Raw genomic sequence first — 19,170 nt, 5'->3', positions numbered from 1 at the left:
TCCAAGGTTGCTAGATCTTTGGTCTTCATTCAAGAATGAAAAATTATAGGAAATTTTCATAGCAAAACTAAAGAATTTATATCTTAAATTATTTATTAGTACACAAACACAAAATGATATATGGTTTAAAAATGAAGCTTCTTTATACTCTAATTTGTTATAACAAAAAATATGTACATATCTTGGATAGTTATATATCTTTGCATAGTCTATAAATTTACAAATATATTTTTTTCTCCAGAAAATTAAAATTTAGATTCAAGTATAGAAATCAAGGCCCTAAAGCTAAGCGGTTTAGCCCCCATGGGTGTCTCTCCCTCAGGTCCAACCCACTGCCACCTTCCCAGGCGTTTTCTTCCACCCAGAACCTAAGACATCTCTCCCTCCCCTCCTGACCTAGCTATAAGGCTACTAAAATGGCCTTCTCTCAATCCACCTGCTTTAGAGCAAGCTAACAACCACGCAAAATCTTAAGCTGATTATTTAGCATCTAAACAGCCTATTGTCATCTACACATCCCAAAAGACAATTAAGGTGTTTCTCAATAAAAAGAAGGTTCTGGTTCAGATGAGTTATGATCCTACCCTCAAGCAATTGATGAAAACTTCTGCAGTTAATCCATCAGCAATACTTTTGCCTACTATATGATGATTTTCTGTCTGACACGCTGGTTTCATCAGACTCAGCATTGCTGTTTGTTTCATACATAAAATATTCTCTCCAGTGGCACTGAATAAGGACAAAAGAAGTTCAGGTAGACCTATGCATAGACACTACTTCTCTTCTCTGTACATGAGCAAAGAAATATCCCAGAGAATGAATGACCTTCCTGAAAGTGCTCCAGGCCTGAATTCAATCCTGTGGCTTATCCAAGAGTGGCATTGCCTCTCCCACTGCCCAGCCCCAGTGCTGGCTTCATCGGGTAATCAAAAGGACTACTCTAATACCCAGCCAAGTGCTTCAGCTTAAAGCACAGGTCACATAGAGCAACAGAGGTGATATTGGAGATAGGGGCAATTGAGAGCAGAGAGAAGATCCAAGACTAGCAGCAAAGAGCAGATCCAAGACTAGCCAAATAGAGACATTCCAACTATTTGTGCATTTGGAATGGGCAAGAAAATCTAACAATGGGTATTGTCCATCCGTGTCACCTTTGGGCCTCCTCTCTTATTGCTTGCATTTCTCTTTATTCCCAGCCAGTGCAGTTATTTGCTGCAGGATACCTAGTTATACACTATAAGTGACTTTGTCAGCCTCAGTGCCTTCACATGCCAATTCTTCTGTCTCCCAACCTGAGGCTACCCTCTTGGAGCAGTGAGCCTCCCTCACACAGTTCAAATCACTTGGCCTGTGAATCTTACCCTCTCTCTCCTGTTCTCTCCAACTCCCACCTGGACAGGAGGAAGAGAGGGTAACAGAAAGGAATATCCCATTGCTAAACCTATGGAGAAAAAACACAATAGCAGAAAACTTAATTTCCAGTCTAATGTATGCAAATTATAATCTAATCTCATAATCTTCTAATTTGCAGAGCATGTCAAACAACAGAAAGCAATTATAATTATAATAATAATTATAATTAATTATGAGGAAAATTGACGACATTATTAAAGACAAAGTTCTACCAGTATTCTGAAGGGAGCATGTGCTAAATTCATCAAATCTAAAAGCAAAAGAAGACCCAATGCATTGGGTTGGATAAATCTTCCCTCTTGTTTTCATTATTGCCAACAATATCTTTTTTATATTTTAAAGAAGGTAAGATTAAACATAACAAATCAGAACAAAACAGATCATAAGGAAACAATTGTAAGAAACACAGATTTCAAAGCAAGTCCACTGGTGATCTTCACTGTCTATCTTATTGTCTCTAGTTTTCTTCCAAATGGTTGTCCCCATCTTCACACACATTGAATATATACTGAACATTATAGAAATAATCTAATCATAACAGAATGATGAAGGCTTTTTAGGTCTTCAAGACCCGACATTAGGGAAGTCAATAATGACTGTCATGTCTCTCATTCTCTTCGTAGTAGCTGTCCTTATCTTTACATATGCTGAAATTGAACGTAAGAGACTAGACTAATATCACTCTGAACAGTGAATAATAGTATTGCTAGATTTTTATATCATAATGCTGCAGAATTAGTACTGGGTTTCTTAGTGTCTCTTCTTCAGAGTATCTGTTCGTTACATCGTTCATTATATAATCTGTTCCCGTAAGCCAACAACTTCTTATGTTTACAAATATAGTAGAATATAATATAATCTAAATTCTCTTCAGCACTATGTAACAAGAGTATAAATGAGCTCAATGAGGCATATCCCCAGAAGAACTGAAAACATCATACCACAGTGTACCCATGTTTGGGTACAATTTGTAAAAGCCAGATCTTGGAAACAACCTAACTGTCCAACAACTGAGTAATGGATAAAAAAAGTTGTGGTTTTTTTTTAAACACAATGGAGTATTACTCAGCTGTAAAGAATGATCACATTGAGATATTTATAAATAAATGGGCACAACTTGAGACTATACTCGTAAGTGAAATAAATCAAACTCACATGTATAAATACTGTGTAGTCTCCCTAGTGTAAGAAATGGTAAGAGTACATAAAAGTTTATGGTAACCATGATCCCCCATTACATTGCTCTGAAGCCTTTTAATGTTTCCATTCATTAGTTGGAATGGTTTTATCCTGGGTTGTTTGATTTTATTATTTGTGATGGTATGAACAGCTATTTTGAAGAAAACAGGACATTATAATAGCCAGTGCTGATCTTGTTTTGAAGTCCTACCATACTTTTGTACTTCTGTTTCCATTGGTTCTATTATGTAGTATCTTATTGGATTTTATTATGTGTGGTAGTATAAATAAAATTTTTATGGACAATGAAATAATATAGTAACCACTGTTTGTTTTCCGTTATTTGGTTCTGAATGCCCTATAATACTTTCATTCTCTTGAATGCTTTTATATTATTTTGTTTTGTTTGATACTACTGTGTATGAAGGTATGTTCAACCATTTCAAGGAAAGAGACATTGTGGTAGCTACTGTTGTATTGGGTTGTCTTGTGGTGAAATACTGTGTTGCTTAATTTTCTTCTGTTCTGATCCACTTTGTTATGTCCTCTTCTATCTTAATCTCTTTAAAATAAAAAAAATTTAAAAAAAGAAATCAACCAATAACGAACACTTGAAAGGCTGTAGGGAAAAAGGAACCCTCTCCATTGTTGGTGGGAATGTAGACTGGTGCATCTACTGTGGAAATCAGTGTAGAGATTCTTTAAAAAACTAGGATTAGAGGCTCCATTCGACCCAGCTATTGTCCATCTGGGTCCTCCCAGATGAATTAAAAACATCATACCACAGTGATATACATGCACTTATATTTATAGCAGCACAATTTGTAATAGCTAAATCTTGGAAACAACCCAAATGCCCATCACCTGAGGAATGAATAAAAAAGATATTGTTGCAGTCAGGAGTTGCAAGGAGAACAATTACATACAGGACACATATTGTATTATTTTATAATAGCCACCCAAGAGTTAAATACAAAGAAAGTGCATAAAATCTAAAGACCCAAGAAAATCCAGCCCAGGGCCTGAATCCCATAGCAATGTTCTACCTAAGTTCAGCTAAAGATCTAGAGCCCATGACAATGCCCACTATGAGTCTAACTGAAGGCTTAGAACCCATGACAATGACTCATGGATAGATCTATACTGGGAAGGCCTGAAGGTCAGCAGTGGAAGCTAGAAAGTCTGTGCCAGTAGGTTGAAGGTTCCACAGTGGAGCCAAGAAGTGACACTCAAAATGACCAGGGCTCCCCTGAAAAGTACCATAGCCATCCTCAGCGACAACGAATTCCCGAGCTCCTCTGATGATAATAACTGAGTACATTCAAGGAAGCCAGTGTGACAAACTTCTAGATATTAAACAGCACACATCTTCCCCTCTCAAGCTAGGAAGTGATGCTCAAAATAAGGACCAAAGCCCCCCAAAGTGAACCACAGCCATTCTCCCACGATCCTCCAATGATAACAGCTGAGTTCATATTAGGGAGCCAGCATAACAAGTTCCTCCAGGAGAACCAACAAAGCTACTCTTCCTCTCCAGGTCTCCTTTTTATACTGGCAACAGTCTCAGTCCCACTGATACTCAGCACACAGATTCAGATTAGCTGATGTTTAAATTGACCACGAGTTACCAATCCACTAACAGATGTGGTATTTTTACTGAAGTACTACTCAGCTACAAAGAAAGATAAATTCAAGCTTTTATAGGTAAATCGATGCAACTAGAAACCATACTCGTAAGTGAAATAAATCAGACTTGCATGTGTAAACACTGTGTTATGTCCCTGGTGTAAAAAACTGAAAGAGTAAATAAGATCCTAAATCTACAAAGACGTTGTGAAAGGGAAAGCAACTGTTCAAAGGGAAAGAACAACTAGAATGGGGAAAAGGAGAAAAGAAGGAAGGGAATAAAACTATTTATACACACATACATATATACACAAGATAGCTAAGATTATTGTACTACTATTCCTATTAATTAACAGAAACAAAATCTGAGTACTTATATTGCTTGATCTGTTTTATATGCCTGTATCTTATAATCTGAACAACTATTCTGAAGATAACAATATGCAATATAGTGACTTGTTAATTCACTATCATCTTGTTTTGAAATCCTGTAATTTTATTGTTTTATCTTTACTGTTTTTTTTAATCCCTTTAAAAAAACCACAAAAAAAGCAGTAAGTGCTCAATAAAGTTACTAAATAACTAAGTTGTCACTATCTAGGAGTGACAAGGTAGGTAGTGAAAGAATATGACTCATGAAGTAAATTCTACTGGTCCATAATTTCTTTATGAAATTTGGCAATATATCTCAAAAACTCTGAAAGCAGAGCATACCTTTTGACTTAACTATTTTCTTTTCTTTCTTTCTTTCTTTCTTTTTTTTTTTTGGTCTTTTTGAGACAGGGTCTCACTATCCAGTTCAGGCCACCACACCCAGCTCAGCTATTTCATGTCTAAGAGGAATTTATCCTAAGGAAACACGAACCAGGGGACAATATTAAGCATTCACACTGGGTTGTTTATAATACAGAAAATTTAGATACAAAGGGAAGATTTCCATTAACAGATAATCACAAACATAACTATAAATCTGTACAAATAAATTTATTAAAATATTGCTGAAGATATACATTTATTAATATGGAAAGAGATCCAAAATATAGTAAGGCAGGCTAATAAACCTCACATGCACATGATCAAAATATAACATATGTATGTATGGAAATGTCAAACTGAAACTGATTAATTTGTATTCTATGTGAAAGGATTTTGCCCTGGACACTGCAGCCTTAAGAACCTCGGAGACGGAACCAAGGGGCTTTATCTTGAGGTCATCTTCCTGGCCCCTAGGCAATTTGCCTGTGGTGCGAAACGAATTCCAATGGGCTACTTGTACATCAGTAATGCCCCTTACCATCACCCCAAACCAAAGCTATATGTATGCCCCCCACACCATGTGTCTGGTAGAGAGATAAGCCAGACTTCAGTGATCGTGGGGTTCTCTGCGTTCTCAAAATAAAGGCCACTTTTATTTCATATTTGTATCTTTTTACCCAAAAATTCTATTAGTTGGTTCCCCAACCGGAACAGCGGGCGAGTGACTCCTGGGGTCTTCCCAGTTTGAGTTCCCCTGCCGATTCATGAACTGGATCGCCTCCTGGATTAATTCCTCATTTCTCAATATGCAGGAGCTGCTCAACTTGTCGCTGCTGGTTTACAAACAACACTGGTCTAATTCTGTCTGAGGATTACTTCATGGTGGGCCAGGCCCCATGCCGGATCTTCCTTCTGTCCCTGGTCTGGGGTAGCAGTTCTCACATCCCTTGGGCAGCCCAGGGCAGAGCCAATACTTTAATCTACCAGGACTCCACTTGTGCTTTTAGTGGTGGCTATAAAGACACGAGTTGGAACTGATTGCCGTCGGTCTAAAAGGCCAGGTGACGGTCTGGTCTGCTTTGGGTCACGTCCCTTAGCTCACTTTACTGTGATTGGATCATGGGAAACATTTTTTCCTGTCCCCCAATAAACACACCTCTGGGGTGCCTGTTTCAAAAGGCTACCCAAAACCAAAAAGCTAATCTTTTATTTACGCTTTTATCGCAATGGCAGCAAGTTGGCAGAAACTCTCCATCTTTAGGAAGGATGTGTCCTTCACTCACTCTGCTCCTCCAGGATCCCTCCCTCTTCCCACACTTAGGAGGCAGCTCCTAAGCCTATCCCCTATATCTCACACACCAAATCCTGCAGCTTTCTCAGCCAAAGGCTGAGTCCCTTATGTCGTCCTCTCCTCCCTCCTTCACCCATTTCTCTCTTTTTTTTTTTTAATTTTATTTAAGGAGAAAAGAAAAAAAAAAGCAGGGAAAGGGTACAAGTTATACAGATTTACAGAAAAAAAAATGAACAGTAGGAAATCACTAGTTAATGGATTACATATTGTCATCTTAGAAATAATTGTTCAAGTCACAAAATTAAAGCTTGTAAAGTGGACATTCCATCAATGATACTGCAAACAGTTCTGTTCATTGATCCAATAAAACTCTGTGATATCATTTTCTATCTTATACACTTAAATATACATGCAGTTATATAGTTTGGAGCACTTTCTTTTCCTCTCTTTTGTACCATGACTATTACACATTTTGGGTTTCATTGCTCCCACGGTTCTTATTACTTTTTTGGAAGAGAGTAAAACCAAATGTGACATAAGAGAACAGACTCGGTCAAGTCAAAAGGGTGGACATAATAGATAATGTAAAAACATAATACAAGGTGATCAACAATGGTTACCATAATGCCTCCCGCTATCTCTAATAGAATTGCCTATATCATCAGTTATAATAAAATTGAACAAAACAGTAAAGAACGAAACCAACAAAACCAAAACATTGGAGACATTGTAGGTCTTCAAAAGTAGATAAAAGTCAACAAGAATGGGCGTCATAATGAATCTCATTATCTTTACAGCTGATGCCTAAACTTTCGAACCTGATACTATCCAGCAAAACAGAATAGGGGAACATCAGTTAAAAACCAGATGGTGAGACTAATACAGGGCTTTAAATCAAGGTAACGAAAAGTCAAAGTGGGTTACTATAATATATCCTGCTATTTTTTTCCTTTAATTAAAAGGATAAAGATAAAAAAGTAAATAATGGAGTGGAGATTGAGATAAAAGAGGGCATAACAATGAAACAGCGCAGATCAAAACATAACCATTTAAGCAGAATAGTGTTTCACCACCAGATAATCCTAACCTAAAAGTAGTTACCATATTGTCTCTTTCTTTGAAATCCTTGAGTACAACTTCGTATACTGTAGCATTAAGTATATCAAAACAATGTAAAACCATTCAAGAGAATGACAGCATTACAGAGTATTTAGAATCGACTAACAGAAAATGAACAATGGTTTCTGTATAATCTCCTTGTCTTTAAAAGGTTTTTGCTTATACTATCGTACATAATAAAATCCAATAAGATACAGCCTATTTAGACCATTGGAGACAGAAGGACAAAAGCTAGATGAGACTTCAAAACACGATGATACTAAATCAGTATTACCTATTAAGATGTCATTTTCTCCAAAATAGCTGTTCCTATCATCCAATCTTCTCTGCCTCATTTCTGTTGAGCTCTTTTTCTGTCAGTAGCTGTCAGTTTGTCTTCTTCATTTTGTTCTCTGCTCCATTCGTTGTGGCCTCTCTGCTATTATTTCTGGATTCTTTGTATTTTTCTTTTTTTAGAATATCCTGCAAAACTCTCTTTAGAGTTGAATTGGTGGTTGCAAATTCCCCCAGTTCCTCTTTATCCTGGAAGCACCTTGTTTTTCCATCAATTTCCAGGGACAGTTGTGCAGGATATCTCAATCTTGGCTGGAGATTATTATCTTTCAAAGCTTGAATTATTTCCCCCCACGCTCTTCGTGATTTGATGGTTTGTGCCGAGAAATCTGCTGTAATTCTGATGGGTGTTCCCTTGTAAGTGGTCTGTTTCTTGTCTCTTACAGCTTTTAATATTCTGTTCTTGTATTGAATTTCTGGAATTTTTATTATTATATGCCTGGGTGTTGCTCTGTTTGGGTTGTAGGTGGCTGGGGTCCTGTATGCCTCATATATCTGAGTATCTTTACCTTTTGCTAAATTAGGAAAATTCTCCTGGATTATTTCTGTGAGTAGCTTTTGTAGTTCACTTGTTTGTGTCCCTACTTCTTCTTTTATGTTCTTAATCCTTAAGTTATGGATCCTCTTATCATCTTCTAGTCTTTGTATCATTGCTGTTTGTTTCTTTGTTACTTTTAAGAAGTTTTTCATTTCATTCTCCCATATTACAAGTCTGCCCTCCAGTTCAGATAGTCTGTCCTTAGTTTCTTTCAAGCTGTTATGCCAGTCTTCTATAGACTTCTTAGTATCTTGGTAGTGCCTTTGAACCTGCTTCACGTATTCTATGCTTTCTCTGTTTTCTCCATCAAACAATTCTCCCCTTTTTTTCTGTTCTTCCATTCCACCACCTGTTTTTTCTTGGGTGGTACTTAGCATTTCTCTAACTATTCTGCCTACTTCTAGCTTCAGGTCGTTGATAACTTCATTCCTGAATTGGTCTATGAGGCTCTCTATATGGTGCCTTATGTATATTGGTGCGGTGTCTGCTATTGCCTGTTTCTCAGAATTGGGGGCTGAGGAGCCTTTCTTGTTGCTGCCTTTTCCCATGCTGCCTCTTCTTCTCTGTTCCTTATATATGCAAGCTTATATAAGAGGCCCAGCTTCTCTCCCAGTCAGCCACAGCCTGATCGAATTGCGCCAGTTAGGTGTTCCCGCTCACCGCTGCGCACCAGGGAGTTACGGACCAGGCAGCCTACGCGTCTCCCCTCCCGGCCACCGTCAGGCTCTGGGATCTGGGTTGGGACAGTCTACCAGGTCCGCCGGCAGCGTCACGCAGGCCAGGCACTTTTCACCAATCCCGCCTGAGAGGGGGATGTGTGGCTGGAGTCGCCACAGCGCCCTGCTCCCGCAGGACTGCTTGGGCCCAGAAAGTCCTCTGCTGGAGTCAAACTGTGGTAGAGTGTCAGTTTCTCTCACTCACCTCACCACAAGTCAGTGCACGCCTCCCTACCGTTCGCAGATTGCCGTTCTCAGAGCTTCTGTGTGTCTCTCTCCTTGCCGAGCCACTGTAGAGGCAGCCAGCCGCCACGCGGCGGGAAACCCAAATCGCGGCTTACAATGGCGCGGGGTCCAGCCTCCACACCGAGGCTTTTCTCTTCATGTTTTAGCACCAGGACTGCATTCCAAGTTGGTTTCTCTCAGCCCAGTTCGTTCCTGAGTCAGCAGAGCATATCTCCACCTGCTTATGTCTCCTTAGTCCGCACCATTCCTGGCTTCTGAGCCGAGTCTTTCAGAGAGCCTCCGGTAGTTGCTGTTATCTGTCCGCCATGTTCTCCCGGAAGTCTTCACCCATTTCTCAATCCTTCCCCCACCTCAAGCCAGCCCGCCTCTTCCTGAGCGTGCGCAGCCAGGATGGGGGGAGGTGCGCATGGATGGCATTGGGCTCTCATGATGCCCCGTGCCGGCTCCCGAGCAGTCCCATACCCCGAGCACAGCTTGGCTCAAGCCAGACCAGGAGCACAGCTCTGGGCAGCGGTACAGTGCAGGCAGCGATAGGACGTGGCGGGAGGAAAAGGGGCCAATGGCTGCCCAGTGAGGCAGTGAGGAGCAGGCATCTGGCCATTCCTTCTTAACTCTCTAACTAGCTTCCTTTTCTGGTATTATTTCAAGAGATCTCTATTAATTAATCTACAAGAAAATTCACACTAGTCTTATTTATTATAGTTCAAATTGGCCAAATATATTTGAGTGCACTCTAATTTTATAAGATGATCTTCAGTCTGTATATAAATCTGTTGTCCGATTGTTCAGTCCGTTTATAATATATGGATCATCTGTACATGTATGTTCATTTGCCTGCTCTGTAAATAGCTGTTCCTTTTATTTGAGCTCAACAATCTTTTTTCCTTTTTTGCATTTTCAAACCATTTAATTAAGGTTTATTTGGATTACAGATTTAAAGAACATGCTTCCACCTAGTTTGCCAGCTGGTCAAAATGGTGCTAAATTGGTTTAAAAAAAATCTCTTGGGGTGAGGAGACATTGGACAAGACTTCAATTGATAAACAGGAAAAGTGGCCACCTGGTAATTTTACCAGCTCTTGTTTATTAATTGAAGCCTCCAATAATATCCATAGCCTTATGGAAGACACCTCAAATAAAGTTCATAGGACTAAGACAATTCATTGTTGCTGATCTGATGATATATTCATGCCTTCAAAAAAAACTGGGATTATTTCTACTGCCTTTTTCTTGTGTTCCAGCTAAGAGATTCAGATCAAACCAACACAAGGTCACCAGTCAAATAATAATTTTTAACCAAAAACTTATGTAATATATAATGATATGTTTTCTTTTAGATCCAGACATATGCTTAGAGATGCTTCACAAATTTCTTCAGTGCTCAAATGTTAAAACACCTATGGTTAATAGCCATTTAATGTTCTATGTTAAGCTTACTGCCTATACTGCACTGTACTGTTATCAATCTTCTGAATGTTCAACTGAAATTAAGAAATAATTATAAATTCCTTTTGGATTCCTTTTGCTGGGACCCAACCAGATCTTTTCCAGAAAAAAGGTTATATGATACACACAGAACAACGAGAGCAGCACTGGGGCAAAGGCCAGGTTTGAGCCTTTCCTAGCCAATTTGCCAGCCCTGGCTCAGCCCTCCGCTGAGCCATAATTAACGATACTTAACTGGCATTAAATGACACCATCATTGATCTCTCTCCTAAATAAAAAGGTAAAATTAATAAAACAGGCCATCCTCCAAAAATCAGGTTGTATTAGACATTCTAACAGCATAAGGAGATACTTATATATGACAAATAAATGACATGTCAGTTCCTAAAATTCCATGGACCTTATCCTCCTTATGGGAAGCCATTACTAAAGTTATGATGATAAATACCCACCCTTTGATTACATTATTTGACTCCTGCATGCTTAACCGATTCTACAGATACCTTCCACTGTGAGCCAGATCCCAAGACAAAAGGCTAAACTTGGCCCTCAAACCCCACAGAGAGACCTTCTTAATATAACTTTTTGTGTTTTCAACAACAGATATAAAAAATAACAATCTGATCTTTTAGCAGTGACAATTGGAGCTCTGAGACAGGTAAACCGACACAAAGTGGAGCTGCCTTAGCCCATCCTGACCCATGCTTCAAATGCAGCAAAAAAGAATGTTGGACAAGAAAATGCCCCAATTCTGGAGTTCCTTTGGGGTCTTGCCCCAGGGCCATTAAAAGAGCGACTGTCCTAGCCACCAGAGAGTGGGTAAGCCATCCTCTTAACTTCTAGCCCTCACAGGAAACTCCATCACCACCAGATTCATTGGGGACAGATCTGCTTGGCCTTGCTGCTGAAGACTGATGGGGCTCAGGGCCCACAGCCCCCCATTTAGGTGTCCTCAGAGCCCCAAGTCCCACTAGAGGTCTCAGGTAAGACATTCTCTACACTTACGGATATAGAAGTCATGTATAGTGTTCTTCCTGCATTTTCAGGCTGCTATATTAAGTCCTCAGCTTTATAGGGGGTGTTGATGGCCAACCTATGCAGCCTTTACAGACAGGGCCTATTTCATACAAGTTCCAGACTTGTTTCTTCTCTGGCCAATCCCATAGTTTGAGATACCTCCAATCCCACCTACACTGCCCATGCCATGCCTATTTTAATTTGTCTCAGGGATCCTTCAATTTTTCCTTGTGTTCCCCAATATCCTATAGCTTCCAAACATATACAGGGACTTAAACCCATAATTAGGTGCCCTTTAGACAATGGTTTTCTTAAACCTACCCATTCACCCTATAATACTCCCATTCTCCTGGTACTCAAGCCTGACAGGTCTTACCCTCTAGTACAAGACCTCAGGATATTCAATAGTGCTATTACCCCAATCCACCCAGTGGTGCCAAACCCTCTTACCATGCTCTCTCATATCCCTCCCTCCACCACTCACTAAAAATGCCTTTTTATTCCTTTGTGTTTATGCAGACTGACCCAGACACTCTAAGGTCTCAACAGCTTACACCTGTTATCTCTAGTAAACCCTCTCCTCACGGATACATAGATCCCCCTTCCTTTCCTATTCATCAGTTTTCAGATACAACCCTGGTCAAGACTGACAGATAAATTTTACACACATGCCTTGCCACAAAACTCTCAAATATCTTCTTACCTTTGTTTGTACTTTTTCAGGATAAATAAAAGCCTTTCCCACAACCAGGGAGACACCTGATACACTTACTAAAGTCCTGTTACAGGAAATCATTGCAAGGACTACAACCAAGGTGGAGCGGCACATACCTAGTCTTCTTGGCAACCTCAACAGTGGTCAAACTTGCTAGACTTCCGTCCTGGTTCCACATCACTCAAGTGGTGCCCCCCAGCCCTAAATCTAACCATCCTTTTACCCACTTATCTCCACCTCACCAAGGCCTCACAGCCACAACTCTCAGGCTAAGTCATGCTTTGTTATCCAATTTGGTTCCTAATTTCTTACATTCTATTAATTATCCATTTTACAGCAGGACTCTCAACAGTGTTTCCTAGACTCCCACATCATGCATAAAATCATCTTCATATTGTTCTACATGATAACTGTTTTAAATAGCTCTACCCTCAGCTATTTGGTCATATGTGACATCCCTAAAGGCCTAGGCTCTTACCTTCCATATAATGACACAGCCATGGCCATCCCCACCCCTCCTATTCTTTCCAGCTCAACTCCTAGACCAGAGACAAGTGTTACCTACCTTCCCTCTTAACTATTACCCTTTCAGGTGGGGGAATAATTACCTCTCATAGCTTCACTCTTTCTAACCCCACACTTATTTTTCAGAATTCTACCTCACCATGGTAATGATTTTGCATATCTTAATCAAAGGCACCTTTTCTTCTACCTCACCTGGGTCCTTAAATATGATAGTGGCCTGCCCCCTCATAACACTGTCTCTTTGTTTTTCCAGTCTAATGTGTGGGCATTCACCAATGATAAAGTTTTCCTGGCTAAAAACACCTGGCACCAGCTTCTATATGGGCATCAACCATCATCCTGTCAACCCTTCTAAACACCAATACGGCACCCCCTTTCAGGAAGTAGTAAAAGAAAGAAAAACTTTACCCTTTCCCTAATAATAAAAAGACAGGAATGAAAGGATTTTGCCCTGGATGCTGCAGCAGTGGGAGGCTAGGAGATGGAACCAAAGGGCTTTATCTTGAGGTCATCTTCCCTGCCCCTAGGCAATTTACCTGTGGTGCGAAATGAATTCCAATGGGCTACTTGTACATCAGTAATGCCCCTTAGGCACCACCTCAGACCAAAACTATATATATGCTCCTCACACCACATGTCTGGCAGAGAGAAAAGCCAGACCTCTGTGGTCGTGGAGTCCACGTTCTTAAAATAAAGGCCACTTTTATTTCATATTTCTGTCTTTTTAGCCGTGCCAAAAATTCTATCACTATGTGTTAATAATTATAATAAAAAACACTTCACAAAAAGGAACACTAAAAAACCCCACATATACTGCAACGGTTCATTTTTGCAAAAACTCTTGTAGTAGAGGGCACATGGGCATGTGTTGCATATGTGAACTTATTGGTAAAAGTTTAAGTGTTAATACTGGTTACATTTGAATGATGAGACTAAGGGCAGTGTTTAATGTTTTTAAACATTTCTAATTTTTTTTATAATTCAAGATTAACCAGCCTTTTGCTTCTCATGAATAAGTGGTCATCCCAGATTCCCAATGTACCATCATTTTATCTGTTGCTCTTTGTCTGTCCCTCTGTCTGTCTGTCTCTTTCCACTATAAGCTGTAACAACAACTAGGAGACTGGGGCTCATTGCAGGAGTCTCTGATAATTGGTGCCCTGAGCCCACAGCATTCTTGCCTGCCTGCTGATTTACTAGGAGTGTTTCAATGGCTTTCAGATCTCAAACAACGATGCTGGAGATACCAGTGATGAGCTAAGACAATGTAACATCATAATGCTGCCCTTCTGGGATGTGTGACCATAGAATGAGAAATATCCCAGCCCTGTGGTAGAGCCTGCTCTTGTCAGGCCCTCCAGTGTGAGCATTCTTGAGGATGACCATGGAGAAAAGCCTGACACTGCAAGTACTGAGATCCACACAAGTTACAAAATCCATGACATACAGACAATTAAAGAAGATGATGTAGGAAACTCACATCCTGGTAATGTGACAGGACCTCCCAGAAACTCCTGAGAATATGTTTGTTGTTATGATGGACATCATAGTCTGTATGCTGTTTCAACTGCTTCAATTAGAAAAAACAAAATGGCGGATGGATATACTGGGGATCACAAATTCACAGTGGCTAGTTTTACATAATTCCCTAAGGAATAAATGGAGGCTTGGGATTTTCAGTATCACCCTTTTGAGATTTCCCATTATTCCACTGGGAGTGGGCCATCGTCTGCCACCTACTACAACTAAGACTAAAACTAAAGATGCTACAGGGCAAGATCCTCATCTGCTTAAGACCATCACTACCCTCGGAGTCATCTTGTTGCAGGCAGTTTAGTTAGAAATATTTTAGGCAGTCAGACAGGGCTGACTGCCTATAAAAGGAGCCAGTAGAGATACCTGGCAACTTCGGGGGAAACTGATACCTCCTGCTGTGGTCCAGGCCTCAAGACAAAAGACCAAACAAATACATCCTAAGGACTGATATTCTAAATAGTTCCCAATTACCCTGAGGAAGCTTGGAGTCACCATCCCATACTCCTAGGGAAGAATCACTGCTCCTTAAGAATGCCCACCGCCTTCTATGTGACTTGCTACCCCATTTGTCTGTAATGTAATCAATTTTACCTGAGCTATTAATCTTATTGGCTAACCATAGTTCTGTTCCACCTTATGCCTATCTGCCTTGTGAGTTCCCAGTCTTCCCAGTCTTGAACCCTTCTCACCCCATGATTTTGCTCTATAAAAGTCCCTAGAAAAGATTAAGAGTCCTTAGCAACCAGCTCAGAATCCCTTTTGTCTCTCAGATGGAAGCTTTCTTTCTTTCAATAAATATATTCTACTCTTAACCTCCACTGTTTCTAAAATTCATTCTTTGATTTTAGAGAACGTGAACTTGTGGACACGGTAGATTGGGAGTTTCATTCTGCTATATCAATCTGACAATCCCTTCCTCAATCAATAAATGCTGAATTCTGGCTGCCTTGTGGCCTTTTGTTTCTCATGAACAACTGGTCATCCTGGATGGCCACTATACCACCGAAAAAACCAAAACCAAAACAAAACAAAAACCTGACCACCTCAAAATGTTCTGCTTTTGTTAAATGAAAAAATACTATTAAAAATACTGACATATTTCATCAACTCAAGATTAAGACTCGAGGAGTTTAGAGATGTTAACTATAGCTGATGGCTTTCTCTTCTAAATTCAAGCAAGTTATTTCCCCCTAATTCAGTATTTATCAAAAATAAATCTAAAATTTATTTCATTACCTGAAAAGCTTGTGAAGGTATAAAGCCTGGATTAGAAATAACATGAAGCGTACATCTGTAATTCTCGCGCTCAGGAGGCTGAGGCAAGAGGATCAAGGGGAGTTTGAGGCTGGTCTAGCTTACATAGTGAGTTCAAGGCTAGCTATAATACACAGCAAGACTCAAAGAATAAACAAACAAAAAGATGTAACATGAAGATCTGAAGGGAAAGGGGATGAAAAAAAGAGTTAAGATGTATTATATATACACACCAACTCCCAACAAGGCATGTAATCATTATGTACTACAAGTATATACTACTGGAAAAAAAAAAAAAAAAGAGTAGCCAAACTACCATCTATGCTAAACACTCGCCTTGCATTGCCTCATTAGAAAGCCTTGTAACAGTTCTTTTTCTCACATCCTGGAAATAAAGAGTAAAACAGAAGACAGATAAAAAGAAGAAAGAAGTTAAAATAATTTCCCAAATTATCTATTCTTAACATACACTAATTTGTTTCATTTATACTACTAGTGTCTCATTTCACTGCAAAGAAAGGTTTGTACTATTATCTGTTTTTTGGAGGTCTTTTCTGTCTTGTACTTTGTGTAACTACTTTTAAGATTATGACATAGTGTTGATTATTGTAATTTTGCTTTATGAAATTTTTACATTTTCATAAAATAAAAACAAAGTACATGCATGCACTCACACATATGCACACATTACAATCCTGCTAGGTAGGTATTAATGTTCTCAGACTTGAGGTGTGAATATTTTAAGGTAAAGAAACTTGCCAAGTTCATGGAGCTGCTATGCGAGAAATCTTGAGTTGAACAGAGGTTGAGTTGAAAAATATGCTTTAGGCTTAATTACCTAGCAAGTCTCTCAATGCCACTCATCTTCTACATGGTTATCTTATCATTCTTATCTAAATTGTGAGAAAGAAAAAAAGAAGTTTGGGAGTTTTCACAAAGACTGTGGTAAATAGTCACAGAAGCAACATTTAAATGGCTTCTGCTCTTTGAAACTTGTCCTTTATATCTGTTCAATCTAAAAGGCCCAAGCTCAAAATGCTTGTGTGGGTGGTCACAGGAGGCAGAAAGTGAGACAGTCCACCAAATGTAGGTGAGGCCACCACAGAATAAGACAGGACACTTGTGCAGGGTAAGGGACAATGGACAACATCTTGGTGGAAAGAAGCTAGTCTGAAGGAAGCATTTGAAGATAACTAAGAGAAGGGTCTAGGCAAGAGAACGAACTCAGAAGAAATGCAATTGTGAAAGGGGCTGGGGATTTAACTCAGCGGCATAAGCGCCTGCCTTGCAAGCAGGCAGTCGTGAGTTCGATCCCTGGTACCGATGAATAATGAAAAAGACAAAAAAACAAATGCAATTGTGAGTTATTCCCCAGGGATTTTTTTCTTTTATCTTTTTTTTTCTATATATACTGTTTTCTCTGATGATCTTGGTCAGTATTAGGTCTTTAATACTCTTTTATATTTGGATAATTACTAAATCCCTCCAGCCCTGACCTTTCTCCAAGGTTAACACCCCACTGAACAGCCTGCCAGTTGGCTACATTCACCTACACACTCTAAATCTAAATCACCCTCAGCACTCTAAATCCAGCAGGTCCAGTAGTATTTCCTCTTCACTGAGCAATGAAACTCCACAGGAACTATTCTCTCTCTGCTGTTCCTAGAATCAGTCTTTCATCCAATAATTATTATAGATCTATTATCTACCACACACTGCCACAGCACTAGGTACCTCCATTCACTCACAAAGTTGGATGATTCCTCCCATGAAAAATATGTCTGCCCACCTCATCAGCTGCTCAATTCTTTTCTGAGATGTACTCAGAATCTTTGTTTCAACCATGGCAACACAGCACGCTGGATTAATTGGTCTTGCATAGCATTCATTCTGTAATGATCACTTAACACTTAGCACTGTAACTGCCACAAAGGAGGAAGAGGAAGCTCAGAAATTGCAAACTTTCTAGTAAGGAAAACAGAAGCAAATTAGATTTGTCTTGATGGGAATATGTGTATATGAAACATTTTCCTTAAACTGTAAAATCTTACAGGCATAACATCAGCTTGTAACGTTTTTGGGGAATAGCTCCAGGAGGCTGGGAGGACATTGCTAGAGGTTTTCTAATAGAAAGCTGTTCATTCCTCACCCCCTTGGGGAGGTAATCAAGAACGTGTTGAATATATCACCTTCTATGACAGAGGCCATGAATGTTGCATTCTTTATTGTATCTGCAGCCCCTAGACTATATGGCCTATAGTATAGCAAGAATTCACTAAATATTTAAAGCATTCTGGAAAGGCTCGGAGCATAAATATTGTTATTCATCACTTGGGGACAGATAAAGATGATGGGGTCTGAAGTAAAAAGAAATACTACCAGTTCCCTGCCCTGGCCCCAGTCCTTCTGGGCCTGGTACACGGTAGCTGTTTGCTGAGTGAAACAAACAGTCCTCCTCCACAACTCCAAAACGAGGCCCTCAGCTCCGCAGCCAGGCCCTTCAGCGCGCCCACCACCAGGCCCGAGCGCGCGCTTCCCTCCCTCGGGGGCTGCGCTCTGGCTGCCTCCCCGTACACCTCCGTGCCCTCCACGCGCCGAACAATTACGCGCTCCGGCGGCTCCGCCTCAAGGGCCGGCTCACGGCTGCGGCCTGGCCCGGACCCCCACCCGTTCTGGCCCCGCGGGCGCCCCCTGGTCCCGCAACGTTCGCTGCTGGCCTGGCTGCCCGGCCCGGCACCGCCGTGCTCCTCTCAGCCGAAGGCGGGAAGCTGCCGCAGCTGTGAGGCGCGAAACGGCGGCGGCGGCGGAAGCCCGGGGGCTGCGGGCCCGGCCCCGGGCGCGTCGAGGCGGGGCCTTGCTGAGGCGACGCTCTGGCCGTAGCGGGGCTCGGCGAGCAGCGGCTCCTCACTCACCACGGTCCGTCGGGGCAATGCGCCGGGGGTCCGCGACAGGGCCCGGCGGAGTCTTCGTGTCCGGCCCGAGCGGGTAACCCCCGAGCTCTCTGAACCGCTGTCGTCTGAAATCACGATGAAGTCCTCCATGGCTGCAAGTACCGCCCGAGCTAGACCCTAGGGGGCCGGCGACCCGGGGGGGGGCGGTGGCAACGGCGACTTCGGTTCCTGTCACAGAAGGGGCTGCGGCGGCGGCGGCTGCGGCGACAGCCCGGGCCATCACTCGGCCGACCCCGCCCCGTCTCGCCACGGCCCCGCCCCTTGGCTCCGGCCACGCCCACTTCCTCGAGCCCCAGCCCCTTGGTGGCCCCCAGCGGGCTGCCCAGTTAGGTCTTTGAGAGCTTGAGAGAGAAAGAGGGGTGGGAGGATAGAGGGGGAGAGATGGAGAAAGGGAGAGATGGGAGAGATAGATAATGAGGGTGGGGGTGTAGGGAGAGGTGAGAGGGAGGGATGCGACGAGTTGCGCCATGATTGGGGCAGCCCGGCCAGGCGCTATGTGACCAGCTTCT

The 19,170-nt window shown here is 41.3% G+C and overlaps 1 protein-coding gene across 1 annotated transcript in view; it reads right to left on the bottom strand.

The window, feature by feature from the left end:
* The window catches only part of Simc1 (SUMO interacting motifs containing 1), a 106,448-nt gene extending 87,371 nt beyond the window's left edge, over positions 1-19,077 (bottom strand). The window contains exon 1 of the mRNA XM_063230810.1: positions 18,623-19,077. Coding sequence (XP_063086880.1) covers positions 18,623-18,751 — 129 coding nt within the window. The 5' untranslated portion in view covers positions 18,752-19,077. The remainder of the gene's footprint in view (positions 1-18,622) is intronic.
* Between the last annotated feature and the right edge of the window lie 93 nt (positions 19,078-19,170).

The sequence above is a fragment of the Cavia porcellus genome, unplaced genomic scaffold (genome assembly GCF_034190915.1).
Source record: "Cavia porcellus strain 051 isolate PalLab524CR breed Dunkin Hartley unplaced genomic scaffold, mCavPor4.1 scaffold_19, whole genome shotgun sequence".
Taxonomy (NCBI): Eukaryota; Metazoa; Chordata; class Mammalia; order Rodentia; family Caviidae; genus Cavia; species Cavia porcellus.
The sequence above is the reverse complement of the archived record's forward strand: the minus strand, read 5'-3'. Positions and strand labels throughout refer to the sequence as shown.